The following is a 19,186-nucleotide window of genomic DNA, read 5'->3' as shown; positions in this document are numbered from 1 at the left end:
TGTGGTCACATGGGGACACAAGTTCACACATGAGTTCGCAGGAACAGAGGTACCATTATGGAGCCTGAATCTGGACATGGCCTTCAGGATTGTCTGAAGCGGGAACCATCTGTACAAGAGACCCTGCCCCCCATCCCTGCCACCCCACTCCTCCGGCGGATGTTGCCAGCTGTATGAAAGCCTATCTGTGCGCTCCGTGTGCGTGACGTGCCTGTTGGCTCCCCGGGGTAGGGCCGTTGAGTCCATGAGTCTGGAGTGGCTGGATCGGTGTGGGCCTGTCCTGCGTCTTTCCGTGTTCTCTGGCTGTGAGGCTCAGGCTGTGGGCGATGATATCTTGTCGTGGGAGGTCATTTGGTGCAGCTGTGAGTATGGGACCCATATACACCAAGGCCTGGGCCCTCCAGGTGCAGTCTCTGTCCGGCCGTATTCTCTAGTTTGTGGCTGTGGGTCTGGATGCGGGTCCGTACTTCTGCCCGTGGCGGTGAGTGGGCCTCCGGATTCTGAGCCCTGGATGGGGTTGTGGTCCCTGAGCCGGGAGGCTCTCTCTCCTGCTGTGGGGAAGTTAACGCCCCGTCCCTTACCCTCCTCCGACAGACTGCGGGTAGGGTGGGGGCATCTAGGCTAGCTTTGAAGCCCCAGCCAGCCCCTGGCCTTTCCGGGAATTCTCTGCTCCCTGTGGGGGGTGGGCAGGAGGGTGAAGAGGCCCCGACAGAGAGGCCTCTTGCCCTCCAGGACCTCCAGCAGCCTGGTTGAAGTTGGGGCTGGACCCCAAGTCCAATCTGCCTGACTTTGCAGGAGACACATGGCTTGCCTGGGACAGACATGCCTGTCACATGCTTGGATGGGAGTGAACAGACGGACCCACATATAAGGCAGACACACAGACAGTGGGGCTCCTCAGTTAGGGTGTGGACACGCCCCACCCAATGCCTGGGCTGGGGTCCAGGACTTTAGGGCGTGCCCTGTTTGCGACACACTACCCACCCAACCACAGATCCCCCCCCCCGCCGCTCTCTGGGGACCCCCCCCCAAGATCTAGGGTCCATTTTTTTGGCTAGGTTAGGCTATCTTTCCATCTGTCTGAGGTCCGTCTATAGTGGCCTGGCTGTGTCTATCCCTGTACCCGTCCCCTGCTGCTCCTGGGCCTGTCCAACCATCTGCCTGAATCAGCCTCTCTTTCTTTCTCTCTCTCTCTGCCTATTGTCCTCTGTCCCTCTAGGTGTCTCCCTGCCTCAGCCTCTTCCTCTGTCCCCTTGTCTCTCCGGGCTGGTGTGTCTGTTCCCAGCCTCTGGGGATGTGTCTGGCTGTGTCCACCTATCTGCCAGTTGTCTCTTCTGCTTACTACTGGGCCTGACTGCCTGTTGCCTTCCTCCAGATCCTTACATGGACCTACCTCCTGTCTCTGAGTCTGTTCGTACCTCTCTTTCTCCCTACGACTGCCCCTCTGCCTCTCTACTGCTCCTGCACCACATGGCTGTCTTTTCAGTCCTCCTGTCGTCTGTCTTCGTGTTGTTTCTCCTGCCCGCCTATCCCTATTTTGTGATTTTTTTCTCTTCCGATCTCCGTCTCCGCTCTCTGCATCTTTTCCCTCCATCTGTCCCTCCCCGCTGGGTGTCCGATCTCTGCGTCAGCGGCCTCTGCCTGCCTGTCCCTCTCTCTAGGTGTGGATCTATTCCCTCAGTCTTTCTGTCCACCTCTCCCCCCACTCAAGGCCGCCCCCCCACACACACCTGGGTCTCTCTCCACGTGGGTCCAGGTGAAGGAGAGAAGCGCCCGCCTCCCCCACCCCCTTTCCTCCGCCCAGAGCCAGAGGGAGGGAAACTGAATTAAAATTAAAAGTTCTTCCCAGAAAAAAAAAAAATAATCCGCGGGCCAGATGCGGCTCGGGCTGCGCTGATTAGCCACCTAGCAAGCGCGGCGGAGCTGATTGGCTGCAGGGCGGGGCGGGGGCAGGGTCCGCGGCGGGGGAGCCGCGCCGGCCGTGGGGTCCCAGAGCCCTAGTGAGTTACTGCCGCTTCAGGAGCTGAGAGGAGCAGGGAGGTGAGGAGGGGGCGCTGGCCGGGGTGGGGCTCCGGAGACCCCGAGGCACGAGGGGGGATCCCGGGAGAGGTTTCCTGGGGAAACCTCCGGGGGGAGGCGTTCCCTGGAGACCTTTTTAGCCTTAGCGGGGAATTGAATGGGAAGCGGGGGGTCTTTTTGGTGCCTTGCTCCCAGGAAGTGAATTCAGAAGTGGTTGAGAGTCTGCAGAGAGTGCTCGCGACTGAGGATGGGCTCCTTGAGAGGCGTCCCCTTCCCAGGACGGGGATTCGGGGCTTGGGGAGGAGGTTTTCCCCGGAGCAACTTTTAGCTATGATGGGGACCTTGCATGGGGGTTTCTGAGACACTGCACTCCCAGGAAGTGAGCTCTGGACTGGGGGGTTCCTCGGAAACACTCCATGCGGAAGACGGGCTCCAGGCTCGCTCGGGGACTGCGGAGCGCCCCCACCCCCAAGAAACGCATCCGACTTTGGGAGGGGGTTTTGATGAAGGTCTCAGAGACAGCACATCCTCAGAAGGGGAAATTCGGGCTCAGGGCAGGTTCCTGAGACACCCCAAGACCAGGAAGGGTCTCCAGTCTGCAAGTGTCTTTAAGTTACTTCTGCCAGGAGAAGGAGTGTTTGAGACTTGACAGGGGCCCCAGAAAAATACTTCTCTAATTCCTAAACGGGGGATTAAATGGGGGGATCCCTGGGTCACTTGTATCCCTGGAAGGAGGCTCCGTTTGGGGAATTGTCTTTGGCTTCTAGTGAGGATATTTAGAGTTGTGACAGAGAGCAGTTTGCAGCCTGGGGAGGAGGCGGCTAGGGTCTCCAAGCCCGCTCCCCGCCCCCCTCCAGCTCCTTCAACAGGTTGCATCAGCTCCAGGCTCAGGCTGGGGGCCCAGGCTGGGAGGAGGGGGGTAGGGGGCATTAGGAGGGGTGGAGCAGCCAGCCGACACGTGTCCCTGTAAGGAGTGAGAGGCTTGGCCAAGCGGTGAGGGTGGAGGGAGTGTGGGGGTGCGGGGGGGGGGGCAGCAAGGAAAGAGGCAACAAGAGAGACTGAGTGAGTGTGGGGTCTGGGAGGAGAGGCTATCCCAGCTTCAGATGGCCATCTCGTCTGCTGTGGGGTCTCTCTCTCTCTCTCTTTCTCAATCTCTCTCCCCCCTTCCCCTCTATTTGTCTCTAGCTGTCCTCTTTTTCTGCTTGTCTGAGTAACTGTTGGCATCTCTCCCCCTCCGATTCCCTTCTCTGCCTCCCATCTCTTCCTCTGTCGCTCTCACTGTTGTCTTCGCGTCTCTCCATTTACCTCCCTGTCTCTCATCCCTCTGCTCCCGTTCCCCGTGCTTCATCTCCATTTCTCTGGTTCTCTATCTGTCTCTCTCTGATCCTCTACCCTCTTCATCCAGCTCTCCCCACTTTGTAGCCGCCCCCCCTCCATCTCTGATCCCCCGCACCCCTTTCTCTGCCCACAGCATGGAACTGCAGGATCCCAAGATGAACGGAGCCCTCCCTGCAGATGCTCTGGGGTGAGTCCGGGGCCCAAGAGAGACGAGGACAGGGGTCAGGATTACCCTCTCACCAGCCCCGATTTCTCTGCCCTGTCCAGCTACAGGCAGGAACGGGAAGGCTTCCTGCCCAGCCATCCTCCTGCTCCTGGGAGGAAGCCAGTCGAGTTCATGGATGTGAGTGACCTCACACAATCTGCCCCAGCTTCACCTTGCCCAACTCATCTCTTTTCCCTACTGTTCCCTTTTCCTTGGGCTTCCCTGCCTAGCAGTTTCCTGCCCCAGCCGCTCCCCCCCCCCCCCCCCCCCCCCCCCCCGTCCCTAGCTGCTCCCCTCCCTAGCTGTTTTGCCTCTGATGGCTGCTCCGCCCTCCCCTGTTCCTCTCCACTTCCAGCTGCTCCCCTCCGAAGTTTCTCCCAGCTCTTCCTTCCCAGCTCTTGCTTTTCCAGCTTCTCCTTGGCTTCAACTCCTTTTCCTTCCTAGCCTCTGTCCTGTGGTCCTTCCTGGGCTTCTCCCCACCCCAGTCGCTTCTCCCCTGGTCTTTCCTGGGCCTCAGTCCTGGTCTCCTTACCTGGTCTCCCTCCCCACGTGTTCCCCCGGGCCTTGCCCCCTCCCCCACAGTTTGAGGGGAAGACGTCGTTTGGAATGTCAGTGTTCAATCTCAGCAACGCCATCATGGGCAGTGGCATCCTGGGGCTGGCCTATGCCATGGCCCACACCGGGGTCCTCTTCTTCTTGTGAGTCCTGGACAGCCTGTGGGGGTCGGGGCAGGGGTGCTGTGTGGGGCAAGCCGGAGGCCTGGGGGCCAAGTCTGAGCTGTGCGATCTGTCATAGAGCCCTGCTGTTATGCATCGCACTTCTGTCTTCATACTCCATCCATCTCCTGCTGACCTGTGCTGGTGTTGTAGGTAAGGCCTGGAGCTCGACCCGCGGCTTGGACCCCAGACTCTGGACCTACCCCTCTGACCTGAGGCCCTAGACCTCAACCTGAGCCCTAGATTTTGAACATGCCCCCCTGAGCATACTATACCCCTGATCTTGGGCCCAGAACCTCAGACCCCTTCCTCAACTCCCTGGACTCCAGCTCTCAGACAGCACATCGGCCCTCAGAACTTAGCTGGGCTCCCAGATCTCCCCCCTCCCAATCCTTACCCCTCAGTCTGGCACCAGACCTCATTTCTCAGACTCTCCCCACAACCAGATTACTACACTTTGCTTCTAAGCCCCACTCCCCAGTCTCCAGCTCCCCCTAACTGTGGAAGCCAGCCCCACGACCCCAAGATACCCACTACCTACTATCTGTCTCCAGCCCCCAACCTTCTCCCTGGTCACAGAGCCCACCTCCGAGGCTCTACCTCAAGCCCACCCCAAACTGTTTACCCCTTACCTCCAGCTTCCCTCAGTCAGACCCAATTACCCCCAGCACCAATTCCTCAGCTCCCTGAGCCTCGGGCCACCCCCCTCCACACCTCCTCACCCTGGCCTGACCTCCTGGACCCACAACCCATTCCCTCCTGTCTCCCTCCCTACCCCAGGCATCCGAGCCTATGAGCAGCTGGGACAGAGGGCGCTGGGGCCTGCGGGGAAGGTAGTGGTAGCGGCGGTCATCTGTCTGCACAATGTTGGGGGTGAGGACTCTGGGAGGTAGGGGATCAGCTCGGGGGAAGAGGGTGGGGTGGGGTGGGCTTCCTCAGGTTGGGCTGGGGGGATGAGGGGAATCCTTCTGCTTATACCTCCCCCCACCTGCACCAGCCATGTCCAGTTACCTGTTCATCATCAAATCCGAACTCCCCCTGGTTATCGGCACCTTCTTGGACATGGACCCTGAGGGGTGAGTGAGCAACACCCCTTGGCCGGCAGGCCATTGACCCTACCTGTGTGGTCTGGCTGCTGTCTTCACCTCTGTGCCCAGCTGACTCCCAGGGCTTCTGACTCCCAGGGCAGGCCGGTGTGATTCTTCCGTTTTGTGAGGCCAACAGCACGTGTGACCATTGCTCTGACCATCCAGCAGACCACGGGGCGGGGGTGCGGATTTCGGTGACTGTTGATCTGGCTGATTCTGTCTGGTAGCCGACTCCATATGTCTAGTCACCTCCGAGGCTGACCGTGTGACTATCCATATCAAGCAGACCAAAGCTCTGTGGGTTTGGTTCTGAACTGTTGTACTAGCAGATTCTCTACAGCTGTGTCCTGTGTGCTGTGATTCCAACCATGGGTGTCTGACATTCACTTACTCTGACTTTTCCCCTGTCCAGTGGGTTCTGTTGGATTCCGGGTCCCTCAGGCTGGCGAAATCTGTCTGGCTGGAAGTGTGAGCGTGCGGTGTACTGTGGGGCCAAGTCTGTCTATGTGATTGACTCCAACTGTATGCACCAGTAGGCTCCCATCTCTGTTTAATTTAGCAGTCATTTTTTTTTCTGGCAAGTTCCCTCTGGCTCTGTGTGTGTGTGTGTGTGTGTGTGTATGTGTGTCCTCTGGACTATGGTTCCAACCATGTGTTTTTGACCACTGTTCTGAGTACTCATCTAGTTGACGGTATGTTTGATTTTCGATCAATCTGCTGGCTGACTCTGTTGAGCTGTTTGTATATGACGGCTGACTCTGTATCCTCTTAGATCTTCGGTTTCACTCTGAAACTGTTTAGGTAGCTGACAATCTGTGTGACTAGGTGTTTCTGATTATTATAATTAGCTCCCAGGAGCTATATGGCCAAAGGTGCTTTGTTGGTTCATTTCTGTGTCACTGTGTATATGAGATGGTGTGTGAATGCCTGGAACATAGTAGGCAATTCGTACAATTCTTTGTGAACAAATGAGTGGTTTTTCAGCCAGTTCTGTATTAACTGTCTTGCCTAGGCACCCCCCTCCAATATCTGTACAGATCCTACTTTTTCTTTTTCTTTTTTCTTAAGATTTTATTTATGTATTTGACAAAGACACAGTGAGAGAGGGAATACACGCAGGGAGAGTGGAGAGAGGGAGAAGCAGGCTCCCCTGTAGAGCAGGGAGCCCGATGTGGGGCTTGATCGCAGGACTCTTGAGATCATGACCTGAGCTGAAGGCAGACGCTTAACGACTGAGCCACCCAGGTGCCACCCCCACAACTTTTTCTTTGAGCTTGGTTCCAACAAGAGCTGGCTGATTTTGCCTCTGTTTCAGTCTTTGGCTGGGTGGTCAAGTTGGCCCAGCAACTCTTATGGCTCAACACACCTTGAGCTGTTCAAACAACCACCTGTGTGTTTTCCTGACCTTTTGTCTGACTTTGCACCATTGCCGGATCGTCAGACTGTTGTTCGACCCATCAGACGCACCAGGGTCAAGGCTCACTCTGTGTGTGGTGCCGTGTGTTGGACTGCGGGAGTCTCGCTGGTTTAGGGTACCATCTGCCCATCTGGTTCTATGTCCACTCGACGGCACAGTTTTGTCTGGCTGTGTGTGTGTGCGTGTGTGTTCTTAGCTGTGTCCCTTTGACAGGTTTCGACTAAGAGTCTGATTATCTGTCTGGCTGTTTCTGTGGATCCCGTTGTGCTATTTGTCACTGTGACGGCCTGAATGACTTCTCATGGCTGAGGTGTCAGCTCAGCTCCCCTGACTGTGGGCAGAAATCCGTCTGTTCGGCTATCTTCTATGAGTGTCTGCCTTACAGTTTCTTTGGCAGGCAACTAGTCACTGTGTTCACCTGTCTCCCTAGGGGCTGGTTCTTGAAGGGAAACCTCCTCATCATCATTGTCAGTGTGTTAATCATCTTGCCACTGGCCCTCATGAGACACTTGGGTAAGAGGCTTCCTGTGTTGGTCATTGGATAGTGGAGTTAGAGAAGGGGAGTCAGATGGAGAAAAATCCCCATTTTCCAGGGCTGTGAAATACCAGGGGAGAGCTTATGGGAGGTGGGCTTTAACAGATGAATAGGAGTTTGCTATGGAGGGCAGGCTGGTCCAGGTAGAAGTAAAAGCTTGTGTAAAAGGGTGGCCTAATTAGGAGGAATTAGGCCTAATTAGTCTGAAAGGCCAAGCTAGGGCTTGATATTTGCTATGGGGGGGTCCCTTGATTTCTAAGGCTCTGTTTGTTACCCTTTGCAGGCTACCTGGGGTATACCAGTGGTCTCTCTTTGACCTGTATGCTGTTTTTCCTCATTTCGGTGAGTCCAAGGGAGAAGGACATGCAAAAAGTGAAGAAGGAGTTTGGAACGTTGCAACACAGCCTTCCCCATGACCTCGCTTCCCCACCCTCCCCCAGGTCATCTACAAGAAGTTCCAGCTTGGCTGTGCTGTAGGTCTCAATGAAACGGCAGTGGAGAGCAAGAGCCCCCCAGGCCTTCCCATCCAGGGTCTCAACAGGAGCTGTGAGGCCCAGATGTTCACTGTTGACTCCCAGGTGGGGGCGCAGGCCTGTGTATGGAGCTTCTGCCACACCGAGACGCTCTGGTCCTGCCCTCCAGTGCACTCAGCTCAGAATGGGGCCAGGCATTGGCCATCCAGGGCTTCCACGTGTCTGATACAGAGGGCAACGATTGGGCCAGGGGGGTGGGGGGGGGAGAGACCCCTGGAGGTTCTAATCGCTGGTGTGGGCCATTCCCCTAGATGTTCTACACAGTGCCCATCATGGCTTTTGCCTTCGTCTGCCATCCCGAGGTGCTCCCCATCTACACAGAGCTCTGCCGGTGAGTGGGCTGGCAAGTGGGCAGAGGTGGTGCGGTAGTCCTCACGTCCCACAGTCCCTAGGGTAGTCCTGGTGTTGTAGCTTGATCGGGCTAGATCGTGCAGGGGGAAGGGTTTGAGGTAGCCTTGGGGATGGGGTACAGGGCAGTGACTTTCTACTGATGAGGGCTTAAAGATTCTACTTTTAACATCCTGTACAAGCATGAAAGGGCAGAGTGGGGAGGCAGAAATGATCTGATGAAGGGGGTAGCAGGCATGGTTGGTGAAGGGTACATGGGGATCGTCAGAGAGAGTAGGGTATGGGTGGACAAAATGAGGGGCAGGGAGGATATGATGGAGGGACGTGTGGATGATCATTTGGGGGAGCACGGCATGGAGGTCAGATGCGAAGGAGAAACAGAGATGGTCAGAGGGGATAGACAAAGGTGGTTGCATGGGGTGAGATGGATGGACAGAGGGAGGCTTGGCTAGCCACACAGGCGAGGTAGGGACAGGCCTCCCAGTGTGTACCAGCCGAACATCTGCTCTGGAAGAAGGGGACTCTGGAGGGTGTGGGTTTCTTCTGAGGGGCACCAAGTCCAGGGGTCTGGGCATGACCCTTCCATAACCTCTATGACTCAGGCCCTCCAAGCACAGAATGCAGGCGGTGGCCAATGTGTCCATTGGGGCCATGTTCTGCATGTATGGGCTCACGGCGACCTTCGGATACCTCACCTTCTACAGTGAGTGGGGCTGCTACAGGGTGGGGTGAGCTGGAGCAGGGACTGGGTAGACCACTGGGGCAGGAGCCCTGGTGGTTTGCCTCCATGCCCTGGACCCATCAGTTTCCAAAGAGAGGGTGCGTGTCACACATTGTAGATTTCGTTGCCGTACATGTGCGTATGGGGATGTGTGTGCGTGTGGGAGTGTGTGTGTTTCTGGGACGCTGGTCCTGGTGCTCCCACCACATTCTGCATCCCGTGCCCCATGTCCATGGCCCAGATAGCGTGGAGGCGGAGATGCTGCACATGTACAGCCAGCAAGACCTGCTCATCCTCTGTGTGCGCCTGGCGGTACTGCTTGCGGTGACTCTCACTGTGCCGGTCGTGCTGTTCCCTGTACGTGGGGTCAAGGGGCAGGGGTGCATGGAGCGGAGCTATGTGTGTGGATGGGGTGGAGGATGGAGGCATGGATGTTTGGCTGGGGGGCGGAGATGGGAGTGGATGGATGGATGGAGGAGACAGGGGTGGCCAGATAGGGAAGGCAGAGTTGTCGGATGGACAGAGGAGGCAAAAATACATGGTCGGACAGAAAGGGGACATTGGTGGCAGGACAGAGAGAACCAAGGGGGGGAGGAGGGGTAGTCTGTCAGAGGGAGGAGGCACCAGATGTCTGGCTAGACAGAAGAGGGAAGCTGGAATAGTCAGACAGGGTAGAGGCAGACAGAGATGGACAGTCAGTAGAGAGACAGGGATGGATGGCATCCTTAGGAATGGTAGTGGCAGAAATAGCGAGGTGTGAGAACAACCAGGCTCTCAGATGGGAAGGTGGGGTGACTAGACAGAGGAAGGAGGTAGAGGTGGTCAGAGGGAGAGAGAGGCAGGAATCTCAGGCGGAGTGGAAGGACAGGAGGGTGGTCAGAGGGAGGCAGAGATTCCAGAGAGCGGGGACAGACATCGAGGGGTGATTGGACCGAAGGGAGAGGCATGGATTGTCAGAAGGGTGGCGGGATGCTCAGACCAGGTGGACATGGAGATAGTCAGACCGAGGGGGGATCAAGGACCTCACATGGGGTGGAGGCACAGACAGATGCTCAGAGGGTAGAGTTCTATCCAGATGACCCCACGGAGGGGGGCAGCAGAACTTGAGCCCTGACTGGTGTCCCACCCCACTCTGACCACAGATCCGCCGGGCCCTGCAGCAGCTGCTCTTCCCAAGCAGGGACTTCAGCTGGCCACGACATGTGGCCATAGCCCTGATCCTGCTTGTCTTGGTCAATGTTCTTGTCATTTGCGTGCCGACCATCCGGGATATCTTTGGGGTTATTGGTCAGTACCCGCAACCCCAGTCCCAGACCCCACCTCATATGGGCCTTATACTCCAAACTTCCGTTGACTTCTGCTCCTCTTGCTTGGCCTCCAGGGTCCACCTCGGCCCCCAGCCTCATCTTCATCCTGCCCAGCATCTTCTACCTCCGCATCGTGCCATCTGAGGTGGAGCCCCTCTGCTCCTGGCCCAAGATCCAGGTGAGCATTCTAGGGGAGGGTGGGGGGGGCAAGAGGGAGCACTCTGAGGAGGGAGCTGCCCAGGATGGCCAGAGAGCAAAGGAACATTTTCAGGAGGGGGCTGGGGGAGAGGAGGGCAGATGGTCTGGAAGAAGGAACGAGGTTGTCTTGGGAAGGGGCTGAGCGGACCGAGCACCAGCAGGGTCTGCCGAGACAGAGGAGGCATTCCACAGACGGATGGAAGGAGGGCCATTAGAAGAGGGTTGGGAGCACTTTCAGGGAGGATGAAGGAGAATGCTCTCTGAAGTGTTCTGGAAAGATGGAGAATTCTTTGGAAGGGGCTGGTGTTAAGGAAGGGAAGGGAGCAGGAGGGTCAGGGATGAATGGGGTACTCTGGAGGGGATGGAGGGCTTGAGGAATATTTCCAGGAGGAGCTCTGGTGTGGAGGGCCAAGCAGCCCAATCTTCTCTCCCTCTCGTTCACAGGCTCTGTGTTTTGGCCTCCTGGGGGTCCTCTTCATGGCAATCAGTCTAGGCTTTATGTTTGCCAACTGGGCCACGGGCCAGAGCCATGTGTCTGGACACTGACCTTGCCCTGCTCCACCCTGGGCCCCTGTGCGCATGCTCCCATGTATGTGGACGACAATGGGGCCGCTCTCCAGGGTCCCTCAAGTCTGGCTCATGGAGGTGGCTGGTTCCCACTAACAAGGCTCTTGGAGGTGGTGGGGGCCACGGAGGTTGCAGAGTGGTCCGCTTCCTTCCTCCCCAGGGATGCTGAGCTCGGATCATGGCCCTAAGCCCAACCCAACCCCAGGGGGAGGAGGAGACTGGGTCCTTGGGGGGAATCCCTGCTCCGCCCTGCCCAGTCCTTTCTGCCTCTCCTGGCAGAAGCTGTTTGTCAGGATCACCCTCAAGCTAAAGGGGAAGAATAAAGATGCTGAATTGCAACTCCCGCCTCCGCCTTCTGATCTCTTTCTAAGTCTTCCTGGGGACGCCTGGCTCCCTGGCTTGGTTCAGACAAGCCCTGAGGGTAAACAAGCCCTGAGCGTAGGATTGAACGGGCTCTCGAATATTCACTCACTTGTCCACTCCTTTGGTAACTTGCTACCCAACTTGTACTTTTGTTCATTTTCTCACTCCAGAAACCTCTACCGAGAGCCTCCCGGGTGCCAGGCATTGTTTTGGGTTCTGGGGTTTCGATAGTGCATCAAGTGGACCATAATCCCTGTAGTTGGTGTTCTAGCACCAAAGTAGGAAAACCATGACTCCCAGGCCAAATGCAGCAGCCTCTTTGTAGGGCCACTGAGCCAAGAATAGCTTGCATACTTCTAAATGATTAGGGAAAAAAAATTCAAAGAAGAATAATTTGTGACACTTGAAAATGACGAAATTTAAATTGCAGTGTTTGGAGATCTTTTATGGGAATTCAGTAATGCCTGTTCACTTACATATACATATTGTTTACCGTTCTTCCGTGCTAGAACAGCAGGGCTGAGGAATTGCAATAGAGACCATGTGGTCCACCAAGCCTCAGCTCTTTATGATCTGGCCCTTCTCAGAAAAAAAAAAAATTGCTGATCTCTGATGTAGCAGAAAAGAGGAAAAGAGATCAATCATTTCTGATAGAGATGAGCACTGTGAGGGGCTCCTGGCTGGCTCAGTTGGAGCTGGAGCACAGGACTCTTGATCCGGGGGTTGTGAGCTTGAGCTTCTTGGGTATAGAGATGACTTAAAAGTAAAATCTTTTTGGGAACCTGGGTGGCTCAGTGGGTTAAGGCCTCTGCTTTCGGCTCAGGTCATGATCCCAGGGTCCTGGGATGGAGCCCCACATCAGGCTCTCTGCTCAGCAGGGAGCCTGCTTCCTCCTCTCTCTCTGCCTGCCTCTCTGCCTACTTGTGATCTCTGTCTGTCAAATGAATAAATAAAATCTTAAAAAAAAAAGTAAAATCTTTTTTAAAAAAAATATTTTATTTATTTATTTGACAGAGAGAGAGAGAGAGAGAGATCACAAGCAGGCAGAGAGGCAGGCAGAGAGAGAGGGGGAAGCACGCTCTTCGCTGAGCAGAGAGCCCTATGTGGGGCTCGATCCCAGAACCCTGAGATCACGACCTGAGCCGAAGGCAGAGGCTTAACGCACTGAGCCACCCAGGTGCCCCTTAAAAGTAAAATCTTTAAAAAAATGATATGCACAGTTGGGAAAAGAAGTAATGTTGAGTGTGGTGTTGGGGAGGTGGGGAACCACTGAGAGGGTTGTCAGGGAGGACTCATTGACAAAAAGACTAAGAGCCCCGTGGTTATTTAGATAAAGTGTTGCAGGCAGAGGCAGCAGCAAGTGCAAAGGCCCTGAGTAGGAGCCAGCATGGTCGTTTTGCTGTCCCACTGGCAATGTATATGAGTGCCGATTTCATAGCAGCCTGAGTCATGAGACATGGATTCTTGCCAACCTACTAGGTGAAAATAGTATTGCTGTTAAAATTCACGTGTGTTTCTTTATGAAAGACGTTTCTGGGTGTTTGAGAGACTTTTATTTATCTTCCCAGATAATTTTTAATGCACATTCAGGCCACTACAGATAATCTTTCTTCTCTCCACATTTAGACACAGGACAGCTGGCTGTGGTTGATTCATACTGTAGGCTCCTTATTTCACGCTTCTTCATGCCTTACTGCCTGTAACTCAGCTCAATGCTCAATTTAAGCTCAATAAGCCTGCTTTTAAAGAACATGGCTAACTTGTAATTCCAGTACCTGGACTTATTAATGCAAGTGTACGTATTTAACACCCACAAGAAGACATCATCCTCTCAACGAGGCTTCTTTTTTTTTAAATATAAAAAATTTTTTTTATTAACATATAATGTATTATTAGCCCCAGGGGTACAGGTCTGTGAATCACCAGGTTTACACACTTCACATCAACGAGGTTTCTGGCAGAGCAAAGTCTAATTTCATCTTTAAAAAAATGGGTTATTTTAAAGAATTGTTTACCATGCCCAAGTTTAAAAATTTTACATATTTGGGACTCCTGGGTGGCTCATTCAGTTAAGGTTAAGCGTCTGCCTTCAGCTCCAGTCATCATCCCAGGGTCCTGGGATTGAGCCCCACGTCAGGCTCCTTGCTTGGTGGAGTCTGCTTCTCCTTCTGCCTGCTGCTCCCCCTCTAATTTTTGTATAAGGTATGAAGTTTAGGGGGATGCTTTCTTTTTTTTTTTTCTTTGCTTATAGGTATTCAGTCACTCCAGCACCATTTCTGAAGACAGTTCTTCCTCTACTGAATTGCTGTTGTATTATTTTCTTTTTCTTTTTTTAAGTAAGCTCTATACCCAACATGGGGCCCCAACTCAGGACCCCAAGATTAAGAGTTGCATTTTCTGGGGCTCCTGGGTGGCTCAGTGGGATAAAGCCTCTGCCTTCAGCTCAGGTCATGATCCCGGAGTCCTGGGATCAAGCCCCATATCGGGCTCTCTGCTCGGCGGGAAGCCTGCTTCCCCCTTTCTCTTTGCCTGCCTCTCTGCCTACTTGTGATCTCTGTCTGTCAAATGAATAAATAAAAAAAATCTTAAAAAAAAAGAGTTGCATTTTCTGCCAGCTGAGCTAGCCAGGCGCTCCTTCCTTTTGTATTCTGTAAAAATTCAATGTGAAACTATTTCTGGGTTTTCTATTTGTTCCATTGATCTATGTGTTTTATTATTTCCCCAATATCAATATCCCCAATATTGATTCCTGTAGCTATATAAGTATTGTAATTCAGTAGGTAATTCCTCCCATTTTATTTATTTTTCATAATTGTTTTAGCTATTCTAGTTTGTTTGCCCTTCCATATGAATTTTAGAATAATCTTATTTACAATATTGTTGGGTTTGGGGACACCTGGCTGGCTCAGGTGGTAGAGCAGATGACTTTTTTTTTTTTAATTGATGTATAATTGACATATAACATCAGTTTTGAATGTACAACATAATGATTCAATATTTGTATATATTGTGAAATTATCACCACAATAAGTCTAGTCAAACATCTGTCATCAAACACAGTTACAAAAATTTTTTCTTACGATGACAACTTTTTAAAAAAAAGATTTCATTTACTTATTTGACACAGAGAGAGACAGTGAGAGAGGTAACACAAGCAGGAGGAATGGAGAAAGGGAAAAGCAGGCTTCCCGCCGAGCAGGGAGCCTGATGCTGGACTGGATCCCAGGACTCTGGGATTGTGACCAGAGCTGAAGGCAGACGCTTAACTGACTGAGCCACCCTGGTGTCCCAATAGTAGCGTGTTTTGCTGTAACGAATACTGAAATGTACTTTAAAATCATGGTAAGTGGGCCGGAAGAGTGTGGTAGGCAGAATAAGTGCCCCGCACCGACGATGTTCTCAATCCTGATCTCTGGAACCAGTGAATATGTTGTTACATAGGGAGGGAATGGAAGTTGCAGGGGGGGGCGGTTAAGTTGCTAGACCTTAAAATAGCTTCTGGATTATCTGGGTAGGTCCAATGTAATCACAACCCCTTATAAGTGGAAAAGGGCCTGAGAAAGAGATGTGAGGATGGGAGCAGGGTCAGAGAGATGTTTTGTGTTTGCTTTGAGGATGGAAGAAAGGGGGCCCTAACCAAGGAATGTGGGCGGCTTCTAGAGACCAGCAGGCGAGGAAATTGTTTTCTCTTGAGCCTCCAGGAAAGAACACAGCTTGCAAACACCTTGATTTTAATCCAGTGAGACTCGTTTTGGATTTCTGACCTACAGAACTGTAAGATAATAAATTTGTAGGTTTTAAAAAAAATTTGGGTAATTTATTTAAGTAATGTCTGTACCGAACGTGGGGCTTGAACTCATGACCCCAAGATCAAGAGTACTGTGTTCTTCCAACAGAGCCAGTCAGGTGCCCCCAAATCTGTGTTGTTTTAAGCCACCAAGAATGTGGTAATTTGTCATAAGAGTGATAGAAAACGAATATACCCAGAAACAGATTAGTAAAACAAAATAGAAGGATGAGAAACATACCTATCTATACACATTCATTTACAGTGGGCGAAAGATGGATTATCTACCAAATGATGGTTTGACAAGTGTCTATCCACTTGGAAAAAATAACGATTAAATTCTTACCTTATACTATGTAAGATAATAAAGTGAAGAAAAATTAGAGGTTTAAATGTAAAAACGTAAATTCATAAAGCACTAGAAGACACTTTAGGAAATATGATGAATCTTGAGGGGGCAGAGGCATTTCTTTGCAATCCACCAAGACTGTGAGCAATAAATCTGCTATATTTAAAGATATAAAACTGAAAAACTCCTCTGAGTCAAAAACCATCATAAACAACAATCTGAAAGGGTAAGTTTGAGGGAAAATGTTGAAACACTGTAAGGGAGAAAAAAATATTTTCCGTCTACCCTTCTGGGGTTTTGGTTGGGGCTTTGTAACAAAAGACAGATTAATAAGAGAAAAACAAATAGAAGGCTATTAACACGTGTCTCTGAATCGATGGTAGAAACTCAGGGATGAGTAACTCAAAGAGATGGCTAGAGCTTTGGGTTTATATAGCAATTTGGACTCTAACAGAAGAAAGGGAGTTTGGGCTTCTGGGTTTGGGAGGCAAGTTACGGGGAAGTGACCTGGGAGGTGTGGTAAACAAGGATAAGGTTTGTTATGCAGATTTAAGTCTTTGCTTTCTCTATTGATCAGTGTTTCTTGTGATTTAGACTCCTCCACGGGGGTGGGGGGGGAGACACCCTTACAAATGGAAATTTCCTTTATAAATGTAAATTTCCCTTAGATATGGTAGATATGATAACATCTACTGGTTCTAGAGCTTCTGTCTGCCATTTCTCAAAATAATCAGCTCAAAGTCATGGTTATGCCAAAGAGGCATATTTTGGGGTGGCATATTCTGGACCCCTACAATATGCAATAAATTAAAAGTAACTATCGCTAATATATAACGAAGCTTTTGTAGATCAATAAGAGAAACTGGAGTAACTCAATGAAAAAAGTCAGGCAATGGCGTTACTTCGCATTATGTTACGAAGGATTAAGAAGTAGGTAGTATGAAAGAAATTAAGGAAATGGAGGATGGATCCCAGAAGTTTCAACATTCATCTAGTAGGAGTTCCAAACAGAGAGGAGCGCGTGGGTGGCTCAGTCAGTTAAGCATCTGCCTTCTGCTCAGGTCATGCATTCCAGGGTCTTGGGATCAAGCCCCACGTAGATGGGCTCCCCGCTCTGTGGGAAGCCTGTTTCTCCCTCTCCCACTGCCCCTGCTTCTGTTCCCTCTCTCCCTATGTCCCTCTCTGTTAAATAAATAAATGAATGAATAAATAGTGGAGAGAAGACAATATGAAAAAATAATGTTCTAGAATCTTCTGAGTTGGAAAAAAGACATGAATCTTCAAACTGAAAAGAGCCACTAAATTCTAAGCATGAATAACACACTCACACACACACATACACACAGTGCCCCGCACCCCGCCACAACCTAAAAATAAAATTTCTAGGTTAAAGATAAAATCCTTAAGGATAAAAAGAAAATCCTGAAAGGTCTCAGAAGAAAAGAGAGAAGAGAGAATATAGTAGAGAAGTTCTTCAAAAAGCTGATGAGAAACAACTTTGAACCTCTATTTGTATATCGAGTCAAGATAATCCAGATGAAAGGAAAAATATTTCAGAAAATTCATCACACACTTACCCCTTCTGAAAAGATTATTAGGGTATATGATCCAGCAGAAGAAAAAAAAATGGATTAAGGAGCAACAAGTGGGTTCCAGTAAGCAATGGCGAGGGGAAAAATCGTAACATTCATCGAAAAGCCTAAATAAGTTTTGATTGTAAATTTTAAAAATCACAATCTTTTTTTTGGTAAGATTATTTATTTATTTATTTGACAGACAGAGATCACAAGTAGGCAGAGAGGCAGGCAGAGAGCCTGATGCGGGGCTCGATACCAGGACCCTGAGATCATGACCTGAGCTGAAGGCAGAGGCTTTAACCCACTGAGCCACACAGATGCCCCTGAAAATCACAATCTTGAACTAAAATTCCAGGTAATATAAACATGGGAGGTGAGGTGAGAGGCAAGAAAGAAAAGAGAGGTTCTTCTGTTGTTTAAGGGATGAATATAGATGCTAATTAATGACCGAACTCTAGAAGAGCTGAGAGTACTCGCCTTTCAGAGTGCAAACTCTGGAGCCCTTACTGCGTGGGTTCAAATTCCGACTCCTCAATTTACTAGTTGTGTGAGCTTGTGTAAGTCACATGATCTTTCTGTGCCTCAGTCTACTTAAGAGTAAACTGAGGATAGTTATTGAACTCATTGGGTGGCTGTGATGATCAAATGAATTAATATATGTGAAGCACTTAGAAGAGCACCTGGCATGTGGTAAGTGTTATTGTTGTTGCTGCTGTAAGTAATGACTTAAATTGTCTGTTAAAATGTAAAGGCAGGGCCTCCTGGGTGGCTCAGTCTGTTAAGCGTCTGCCTTCGGCTCGGGTCGTGATCTCAGGGTCCTGGGATCAAGGCCCCTGTCAGGCCCTCTGCTCAGCAGGGAGTCTGCTTCTCCCTCTCCCTCTGCCCGTTCTCCTGCTAGTGCTCTCTCTCTCTCTTTCAAATAAATAAATAAATAAATAAAATCTTAAGAAAAAAGAATGGGAAAAGCTAGATTCTACTTGCAACACGTAAAGGAGAACACCTGAGATATTTCCCAAAGCAGTCTCCCTAAACAACAATACCACGTAGGTTTTAAGCTAAGAGTGCGGGATGCCTGGGTGGCTTAGTCGTTTAGCGGCTGCCTTTGGCTCAGATCATTGATCCCAGAGCCCTTGGATTGAACCCCGCATCAGGCTCCTTGCTCCACCGGAAGCCTGCTTCTCCCTCTCCCACTCCCCCTGCTTATGATCCCTCTCTCGCTGTGTTGCTCTCTGTCAAACAAATAAATAAAATCTTAAAAACAAAAATAAGCTAAGAGTGCATACATATTTATGAAGGGGCTTGCACAACGGGGAATACAGCACAGAACTGGGGCAAAAGTCAACTTAAGGTGACTGAGCCCAGGTCAAAGTCATGGGGACCCACAAGGGCTAGCATCATTGCTTCTCTGGCTCCAGCTGGTCCAGTATCTGAGTGCTTAAAGGGGTTTAGATCCTGCAAAGATACTTCAGTGTGCGTCAGGTTGATACAGAGAACAAAAGCAAAAGAAATCTAGAAAAAAGACTTCTTTACAACTTATAGCCCATTGACAAGTACTTGGACAGGCAGAGTGAACTTCCTCAAGGAGCTCAGCTGCTTCAATGTTAATAGTTGGCTAGAGGCAAAAGGCACCCTTAGCTCCACTTTAGCCAGACCCCCGGGATCCTGTAAGTCTTCTTTAACATATAGACATCCCTTTGGGACACCTGGGTGGCTCAGTGGGTTAGTCTCTGCCTTTGGCTCAGGTCATGATCCTGGGGTCCTGGGATCGAGCCCTCCTTGGGGCTCTCTGCTCAGTGGGGAGCCTGCTCCCCCCCACGCCCCCCTTCTGCCTCTCTGCCTACTTGTGATCTCTGTCCATCAGATAAATAAATAAAATCTTTTAAACATCCCTTTGGAAACTTCCTTGATCTCTACCCTTCTTGGGCCCTTCCTGCCCAAGATACATGTGAGCTGTCATCCTCCAAGCATAGGTTCGCTGATATCCATCTGAAGGGTCTCATGACCAAGGTTGAACTAGACTGTAGTAAATGACCTTATCGTCAACAGTGGCCCCTCAAGGTCCTGGAAACCTTGCTTCCAAATTCCTCAGTGACTTCCGCTGTGGCTAACTCCCTCCCA

General features: G+C 51.1%; 1 protein-coding gene across 2 annotated transcripts; it reads left to right on the top strand.

Moving 5' to 3' along the window:
• Positions 1–342: 342 nt before the first annotated feature.
• SLC38A5 (solute carrier family 38 member 5) lies at positions 343–11,336 on the top strand. Of its 2 annotated transcripts, none has more exons than XM_080795856.1 (16): positions 343–362; positions 3,491–3,544; positions 3,625–3,700; positions 4,145–4,260; positions 4,358–4,431; positions 5,059–5,151; positions 5,276–5,354; positions 7,214–7,296; positions 7,602–7,660; positions 7,759–7,896; positions 8,103–8,182; positions 8,802–8,902; positions 9,162–9,277; positions 10,063–10,207; positions 10,302–10,405; positions 10,870–11,336. In XM_080795856.1, the coding sequence occupies exons 2-16, from the start codon at positions 3,492–3,494 to the stop codon at positions 10,969–10,971; spliced, it is 1,419 nt and encodes a 472-aa protein (XP_080651982.1). In that variant the 5' UTR covers positions 343–362; position 3,491; the 3' UTR covers positions 10,972–11,336. The 2 variants fall into 2 exon arrangements, with proteins under 2 accessions (XP_080651982.1, XP_080651981.1); XM_080795855.1 differs by lacking the exon at positions 343–362 and adding an exon at positions 1,958–2,040.
• Positions 11,337–19,186: the final 7,850 nt, after the last annotated feature.

This window comes from Martes martes (genome assembly GCF_963455335.1).
Source record: "Martes martes genome assembly, chromosome: X".
Taxonomy (NCBI): domain Eukaryota; kingdom Metazoa; phylum Chordata; class Mammalia; order Carnivora; family Mustelidae; genus Martes; species Martes martes.
This window is presented reverse-complemented; position numbering and strand designations above follow the sequence as displayed.

Excerpts from the sequence above, each read along its gene's own strand:
- SLC38A5 (XM_080795856.1), top strand. The coding sequence starts at position 3,492 with ATGGAACTGCAGGATCCCAAGATGAACGGAGCCCTCCCTGCAGATGCT. Across the intron at positions 3,545-3,624 it reads CTCCCTGCAGATGCTCTGGG|CTACAGGCAGGAACGGGAAG; the intron begins GTGAGTCCGGGG and ends TGCCCTGTCCAG. Across the intron at positions 8,903-9,161 it reads CGGATACCTCACCTTCTACA|ATAGCGTGGAGGCGGAGATG; the intron begins GTGAGTGGGGCT and ends TCCATGGCCCAG.